General features: G+C 40.4%; 1 protein-coding gene across 1 annotated transcript; it reads left to right on the top strand.

Annotated features, from left to right (window-relative positions):
* Window positions 1-1,273: 1,273 nt before the first annotated feature.
* Window positions 1,274-2,453, top strand: LOC104435579. Its single transcript, XM_039307176.1, has 2 exons — window positions 1,274-1,575; window positions 2,006-2,453. The coding sequence occupies exons 1-2, from the start codon at window positions 1,274-1,276 to the stop codon at window positions 2,451-2,453; spliced, it is 750 nt and encodes a 249-aa protein (XP_039163110.1).
* The last annotated feature ends 6,246 nt before the right edge of the window (window positions 2,454-8,699 follow it).

The raw sequence follows: 8,699 nt of genomic DNA, 5'->3' as shown, positions 1-8,699 counted from the left end.
TTTTTTCTTTTTTTATTCCCTGGATAAGTTTATGAGTAAATGTGTTTGATAAAACATAATTTTTTTGTTCTTAGAATAGAAATTTCTCCTTTGCTAACGATCGGCTGCCAATCGGCAATGGGAGGTAAAGTTGATAGCAGGATGGTGGGCGGTGGTGAAGAACGATGGCTGGCTCGCAGCGGCGATTGGCAATTGGTGGGCGGTCGACTAGTCACGAGAGCAAGTGATGAGAATAGTTTTTATTAAGTAAAATTTTTTACTTATTTTTTTCTATTCCAAACCTATTTATGGACTAAAAGTTTGTTTCAAAAATAAAATAAAATAAATGAAATCGCGTTACCAAATTTTTTTTTTTTTATTAAACCTATTCCCAAAAATAGAAAAAAAAAAAATCTGATCAGAAATAAAATAATTATTATGCTTGCCCTTGCACTTCTGATTTATCTTTTGAAAAGTTTCACATATTGATATATGTATTTCACATTTATACATATCATTTTCATAAATTTTTGCAAAAACTAAACGAAAATCTGCGCAAAAGGATACACTGGACGTCACGATCCCGGACCAATCGCAAAACAAAAGTAAGGCTTCCTCGGACAATAATTCATAAATTCCGTACTTATGGAAAGAAAAAAAATCAAAAATTCTTTTTATCCTGAGCCTTAAGAAAAACATCGCTCCACTTGCTTTGCCATTTTCAAAGACAGTTGAATTTCACTCTTCTTGTGCAAATTTTTTTCTTTCTTTAATTGAAATTTCACTCTCAATAGTCCGATCAACAATGGTTGCTGGACTGCTTGTCCAAGACTTTTGGACCGGTGAAGTTCTCTAGAAAACATAAAATTCTTAAGGGCTATCGTCGTATTCGTTCCTTCGCATGTAAAGACAACTCAATGAACAAAAGGAATCGAAGATGAGGAACCATAGAGACCACGCGAACATTCCATGGAATTTTCAAGGGGGGAAGAAGAAGAGTCACTTTTTTTTAAAAATGTAATATCTAGTCTAGTTCTTGATTGCTTGCTTGCTCGCCACAAGCCGTGCTCATCCCGACGGGCACGAGGGAGGCACGGGACTCAAGAGAGATATTTCTGCGCACATTCTCTCGCAATAAAAGTCAACCGGTTTGATCTCTGACGTTGCAACCCCAACTTCTTTTAAACGGGGGCATTCATTCAAGAAACTAATACTTCTCACATGAATGAACATATCTACAACATTTCAAGACTGCATATAGAAATACTATAGTTATTTTTCCTTATTTTGGAAGATGCACGTGACACGGCCTCTGTCTGTCTACTGGAAGCACCCTGAGGCCCTCTCGGAGGATACACCAGCAGGGCCGGGCTCTGGATACCTGGAGATTCAGGATGAGGAAGCCCAGAACTTCTGCTGCTTCGGGCTTTGTAAGGACAGCCAGCTCTACGACTTCCCTCAGAACAAGGACCTCACAGTCCGGTACAGTGACGGTGAAGACACATACAGTGATGAGGTGTTCACGATCCCGGTCGTCGGCCAGCCCTTGTCCTCGAAGCAGTACTATGTGATTCAGCGTCATGCGAAGCATAAAGGGTATGATCTTTCTAAGTACTTTGAATAGTTACACTTCCTGTCTGTTCTTTAATTATGTGATGAATATGTTTGATATTTATAAATAGAACAGGGGAATATCATTGGATGGATGATGTGGGGTTGCAAAAAATCTACGCAAGAACTCGTGTTTGTTGCAATAGTTGAAGTTACGTCTTATCGCGTCACTTAGGAAATAGGTTTTAGTAAAAGCTTAGCTGATTATTGCATGATTTATATTCGTGGCATTTCTCAGAAGGTCTAAATCATTCTATCTGGAATGGCCGTGTAGGGAAGCTCATGCTAATTCGACGGAAGAAGACAAAGGCACCTGTTTGTGCTTCCGATACATTTGAGATAAGAAATCGAGCCCTTCGGATCCCCATGACGTATACCAGCAGTTCGTGGTCTACTGGCGTGAGACCATGTGCAGGTTCAGCGGCTTCCATGCAAAGTCTGTTGCCCCAGATGGGTACCCTCCAAGATTCCTGAAGAGGAGGTGGACCCTCAATGGCAAAACGCCCAAAAACATTTTCTTGGATGATGACGCACCAGGAGTCAACGACTCTCAGAGGTCAAAGCTCCCGAGCCTTGAATTCTTGATCGATAGGAAGAGCTCGAACCCGGTTGTGGTGCGGAAGTGGTACTGCCCGGTCATGTTCATCAAGGATGGGGAGGTCGGCGATCAAATCACGACGTTTGCGTTTTATGAGACGACGTTGCAACAAAGGTGGGAACAGGTCCATACCTGTGACAGTTATGCCAGTGAATGCAATGCTGTCGAAGTGGATATGGTTGTTCAGAAGAAGGCCATCACAGTGTTTGGTGAGGAAGCGGGGGAAGGCGATGCGAGTGATGGAATGACGTGGCAAGTCATTTAATACGCGCGAGAAAGTAGTACCCGTAAAAAAAGTCAACCGATTTAACCCTTGACGTTGCAACACCACCTTTCTTTTTTTCGGTCGAAATATGAAGCTTTATTTATATCATACGAGTGCTACCCACAATGGGTAATCCCTACAAAGCGAAGCCCAAAGGGCTGATAGGGACAAAAAAGTCCAGTCATAAGGAAGACAGCGATTCTTATGAGCCTTTGCAGCCCAATCAATAATCATGATAATGGTTCGTTTGATAACACTTTAGTTCTAGGAAATAATTTTTTTTTTCAGAAATAGTCTTTTTTTATTTCTATTCTCCAAAATAATTTCTCAATAAAAGAATGTGTTTGGTCTATTCTTAGGAAGAAAAAAAAAATAGAAATGTATTTGGTACGATTTACAATTTTTTTTTTTTTATAATATAGAATTTCTTTTAATTTTTTTCTTATTCTTCCATGCCACCGCGATCGCCGTCGACCCTGGGCCACTCGGAGTCGACGTGGTTGGCAGATCATCAGTGACTAGCAGCGATGGTCGGCGGCGGTAGCGGTCAGTTGGCCAACGAACAAGCGATGGCCTTGATGGTCATCAGCGATCGCCAACAGTGGTCGGCCGGTCAAAGGCCGGTGGCAATTGGAGGTCAGTGGCGATGATTAGTGGCCAGCATTTGATTGGTGCACTACAGGTGGTGATCGGCTATTAGTCAACGAGCATCGAGGCAAAGAAGACGGTCGGTCGAATGACAAATGGGTTGGTTTGCAACAGGCGGTAGGCGGTGGCAATGGTCGGCACTAGGCAAAGTGTCTGGCAATAGGTAATGGCAATGGCTAGACAGCTAGGGCAACAGTGAGGGGTAAGGGGCATCGACAAAGAAGAAAAGAAAAAAAAATTCTAGAAATTGTTCTTGGGAACAAGAAGTTTTTTTTTTTTTTTTAAATTTATTGTTTCTATTCCAAATATATTCTCCGGCCACTTTTCAATTCCGGAAAATATAAAAATTAATTGACATTACCATATGAATTTATGTTTTTTTTTCTTTGTTCCGAGAAATAAAAGAACAGAAATTGAGAGGAATAGAAATGTTACTAAATAGAGCCTGAGAGTTTCTTGGGCCTAATTCAAACCTCATTGATTGGAGGCCTGCAAGGATAAGAGAGCATTCCATGATAAGCAAGTGCGCTTCCGATGAATATTAATCCACGGAGTTTAGAGCACTTATCAGATTTAGTCGGCCTGACTGGATACAAACTCTCTCAAAACCTTTTCTCTACACGAACTGAAGTCCTTCAAGCAACGCTAGGGCTTCAACCTGAGCTGGAGTGGAAGCTTGGTCAAATCTGGTGTGCCCAGCGACGACGTTCCCAGTAAAGTCCCAGCATATGCATGCTACGGCGCCATCCATCGCGTGCTTTCCGAGAGCGCCATCAACGTTAATTTTGAGTTCCCCTTTCTCGGGTGCTACCTAGGTAAGAGAAGTTGATGATTCCTTGCTTTTCCCCGATTGCGAGGCCTAAAAGTCGCATTTTTTGAAGTTATCTTGCAAGATCTGGGCCGATTCGATTGTATACTTTTCTTTCGGAACCTGGCCTCTGAAGATTGTGTTGCTGTGCATTACCCATATGCACCACAGTACCGACGCCACCATTTCCAGAGAAGGTACTTTGTTTTTTTTTCCTCTATTAACTTCACTATCCAGGCATCAAATCGCGTTATCTCCTTTAACATGTTTTGCAATTGAAGGTTAGGGGCTGACCATGCTTGTCGTGTCCATGGGCTGAGCAAGAGGATATATTCAACCGTTTCCATCTCGCGTTGACATAGCATGTAGACAGGGTCAGGTACGATCTTCCTCTTCCATAGATTCTCCCTTGTAAGGATTGCGTTTTGGCATGTACTCCATAAAAGAGATCTGTACTTTAGAGCAAGTCTTTAGATTCCATATAGATGTCCATAGTGCTTTGGGTGGCCGATATGAAGAATAGGGATATTCATTCAAGAAACTAAAACTAATATTTCTCACATAAATGAACATATCTTCAACATTTCAAGATCGCGTATGGAAATACTATAGTATTTTTTCCTTATTTTGGAAGATGTATGTGACTTGACCTCTATCCCAAGAACAATTTTTAAATAAAATAACGTGTTTGGTAGTTAGACAATTTCTAATTCTTGAATAAAATTGCGTTTGGTACCGTACTAAAAATTTCCACTCAAAATTATTTTCTTTTAATTTTCAAATAATTTTATTACTTTTTATTCTTTTATTCTTTTCTCTCTTTTTTTTCCCTTTCTTTCCCTTCTTCTTATTCTTCAAGTCGTCGGTCGCCAGCTTGGAATAACCGGCTATGGCACCCCCTTCCCTTGACAACCCCCGTTCCGCTGGGTCACCACAGCATTTCCTTATCTTGAATATCCTTTGCTCTGATATTGATGGATTTCAACGAATCCGTGAATTTAGGGGTCTATTAAATTTTTCATCAGTCCCTAGCAATAATATGGCGGAAGCGAATCCATTGACTCCTTTCCTTAGACTTCCAAATGATGCACACTAGAAATACACATTAACCAAGCGATTTTTTATTTACATATATTTAACAGATGTCATTAGTTGGTACATCAAAAGCCAACGTATTATATATTGGCTATATATATTCAAAAAGGACCGACTATTTCGTTGGTCATCTACAGCGTCGTCTGTTTTCAAGTGTCGGTGTTCAAAAATTTCCTACTGGCCTCTCATCACCCTTCACTCCACCCCCATTGGCGGTGGTGGCAATGGTCCCATAGTGTGTATGTCCCTCCTAACATACAGGACGACAAAATTCTAGAATACCGAACCCGTGGGAAGGCCAACATCGAATGTCAGGATCACTTGCACCCAGATAAAAGTCAGGTCTTACATGTCTGGATCCAAATGTTTCGTTTGTTCCCACCTCAGATCAATGGGAACATCGTAGAAGGTACTAGGGGATGGGGGCAGCAGCAGCATCTTTTCTACTCTGAAATATGTTAACCCCACAAGGGATAAGTACGCCTACTCAGCAATCAAAACTTTACTAAACTGTATTACGTTCAACTATCATCATCAGATTCCATATGATCCAAGATAGAGTACACGCCAAAATAATGAGCACGCATAAGTTTAAAAGAATCTCAAACCGCACAACACAATAATATACTTAGATGTTTAAACTCAGTTTATCATGACTCACTATCACCATTTTCCAAAAGACCAGTGTTGCGTCTCTTCAGGCATATCGCATCCTACCTAGCATCAGTAAGGCCTCTGGTTCCATATTTTAGTCACCGAACATCTAGAGCATGTTACGTCACACCTTCAGGCATCTCGCATCTCACCTGGTGTCACGAGGAACCTCCAAGGCTCATCATGTCAATGATGTCCCCAAGCATCCGGTATGTGTTGTCACACTCTCGAGCATCCCGACTCTCTTGAGGAACCTCTAGGGCTCACCGGTCCCTAAGCATCCAGAGGCATCGGGCATCCAAACTCCCTGAAAAAATATTAATTACATAGTATATAATTTTAGGTGTATTTTATTTATTATTATTGCATTTGCATTAGACCGGTGACGGATGGGTTAGACTTGGTGGTTCTAAGTTTTAAATTGACAAGCCGGACTAAGCAGAAAAAGTAAGCAAATTGGCTTAAGCCTATTTTTTTAATGATCGAAAATTATCTCATGAAAAATAATAATTTGAAATTTTCCGGGATATGATAGAAATTGTTTTAAAATATCTTCGAATAGGGTATATGTGAAAAATATTGGGAGTTCAACTTTGTAGGATTTGAAGTTTCATAAAGATCCTTTTGCAATTCTTAATCGTATAAAAAACAAATATTATATTTAGAAAATAAATTTTCATGAATATTGATTTGAAAAAATTAAAATCCTAATCCGTTACCTAAACGCATGAGGTCTCGGAGGTCCACACAATAGAAATACACGGCCACGTTGAAAGGCTTTTTTTTTATTTATTAGGTGGAAGGGGCTTTTCTCTCGATCAAAGACTGAAGACAAAAGGAAGAATTTTTCATTTTTTTGTGGAAAAAGGAAAAAGCTAGCGGAAGCTTTTCCCTTCTGCTGAAAGGACAGCAGAGAGAGGGGAGACAGGTGAGGAGACGTGAGGTAAGGTAGAGAGAGAAAAAGAGAAAAAAACAAAAGCAAAAAGGCTTTCGGTCATCCGAGCGCCCCCCCGCAGCACCGCCGCGCCTTGCGGTCATCCGAGCTTCCCCGCTGTGCTCCCGTCTCCGCTCGCAGCGTCGCCAGCGGCCCTGCTCTGCCGTGTCGGGACGCTCGCCCCTGCTTCAGCCGCTCCGATCTCTCTCTGCTGCGACCCAGCCACGACGCCGCTCCTGCTGTCTCTCATCCCTTCCGTCTGCGCCGCCCGCGTGCGGTCGCCAGCAGCACCGTCGCCCGGCCGAACCTCAGCCCATCCACCCGCCGTCGTTCCGCCAGCCTCCACCAGCGACCGACGCTGCTCCTGCCCGTGACGCCCCTGTAGTTCTCCGACGTCTCCTGCTGCTCACTCGCCGCGCCACCGAGACGCCTGCTGCCCGAGCCGCCACCGTCGCTGCAGCCCCTGCGACGCCGGCCCCCTGCACGCCGCTCGACCCAGCGACCGGGCGACGCCAGCAAGTTCCAGATCGGACGCTGAGCCTCCGCCTCTGTTTTGCTGTCCCTGCTGCCCGAACGCCCCCACTACCGCTGCTGGTCCGCTGGCTGCCGCCCTTCGCCGGAGCTCCGACGACCGTGCCCATATCCCTCACCGGAGCCCTTGGCGACCCACCACCATAGCAGCCTTTGCCGAACCATGCCGCTGCTCACCGTCACAAGCCGTGGTTACTTAAGCCCCGATTAGGAAAAATAAATTAGGTAGTTTTTTTTATTTGTTTATTCTTATTTTGTTTTGTTTTGTTTTCTTTATTTATTTGTCGATGCATGGTTGACATTCTCAATTTACCACCTAAAATTTCCAACCGCAAATGAATTTTTATTTCATCTATAAGAGCCTTTAGATGGAATAATTAATCACGCAAGAGAAAAATTGTAAAATTGATATTTTAATTTTTAAGACTTAAGATTAATTTATTAATTTTATTAGTGAAATAATCAAGTTTGAATCTAAATTTGAATTATGGATGACATCTTTATGACCATGGATGATTTTGTGTTTATTCTTTTAATTGCTTTATTTATCTCAAAGAAACAAAAAATTTGATTTACATTTCATGTAGATTAAAATTGATTGCATGATAGAATAACTAGATATTTTTAAAAAATGCATGTTTATATGGTATCTAGGTTAGATAAAATCTTTTGAATTAAATTGCATGATAAGATAATTTTCTAACCTAAGATAGGATTCAAATTAGTCTATTCCTAACTTAAGTTAGGTAATATCTCACTTTAATTGGATTTTTTTTTAGCATTTTTAATTGCGATTTTTCATAAATAAATTAAAAAAATCAGGCGCATGTCTTGTAAAATTAGATTCATGAAATGCACGTCATTTAGTGATTGTTATTAGGTTCATTTAATTAGAAATTGCATGTCATTAGAATTAGGTCATTTGTTTAATTTAGATTGCACATTTAATCATTGGACAACTTTAAATTTAGAATTTCATGGAAAATAAAAAACTTGTTTTAAAACTAATCAATTTCATCCTTTAGGATAGACTCCATGCTTATATTTTATTTATGTTATATAGTTTAAGTCATATTGTCTTGTCATGTCATATTATTGCATGTCAAATTAGTAATATGCATTGCATAAAACATGATTCTCATTAAATAAGGAAAAAGAAGAAGAAGAAGAAATTACGTGTTAATTAGAAATTATATATAGGATTGTTGACGTAAATTCTAATCTAACATTGCAGATACTTTCGTTACTATGAAGTAAGTCTTGCAATTTATTCATTATTTTTTTTGGATGTTAAATTGATGGTCTGCATATCTGCATGAAAGAAAGTGAATTAAAATTAATTCAACCTGCTTGCAAAATATTTTTTTTAAAAATAAAATAGAAATGTACTGAAAAGTTGTTAGAGATAACCAAGTCCCCGAACTTACGATCTCTAATTCGTAGGAGTAAAATAAATCTCTCATTACTTTACTTAGGTTTCTAATCGACCCCAAAAATAGGTTAGTGGCGACTCTAGATAAAATATATTTGCATGTTAGAAAATTTGAACCTAAGTAGCGAATCAGTATGGGCTTAG

Source organism: Eucalyptus grandis, chromosome 2 (genome assembly GCF_016545825.1).
Source record: "Eucalyptus grandis isolate ANBG69807.140 chromosome 2, ASM1654582v1, whole genome shotgun sequence".
Taxonomy (NCBI): Eukaryota; Viridiplantae; Streptophyta; class Magnoliopsida; order Myrtales; family Myrtaceae; genus Eucalyptus; species Eucalyptus grandis.
The sequence above is the reverse complement of the archived record's forward strand: the minus strand, read 5'-3'. Positions and strand labels throughout refer to the sequence as shown.

Excerpts from the sequence above, each read along its gene's own strand:
- LOC104435579 (XM_039307176.1), top strand. The coding sequence starts at position 1,274 with ATGCACGTGACACGGCCTCTGTCTGTCTACTGGAAGCACCCTGAGGCC. Across the intron at positions 1,576-2,005 it reads CGTCATGCGAAGCATAAAGG|GTTCAGCGGCTTCCATGCAA; the intron begins GTATGATCTTTC and ends GACCATGTGCAG.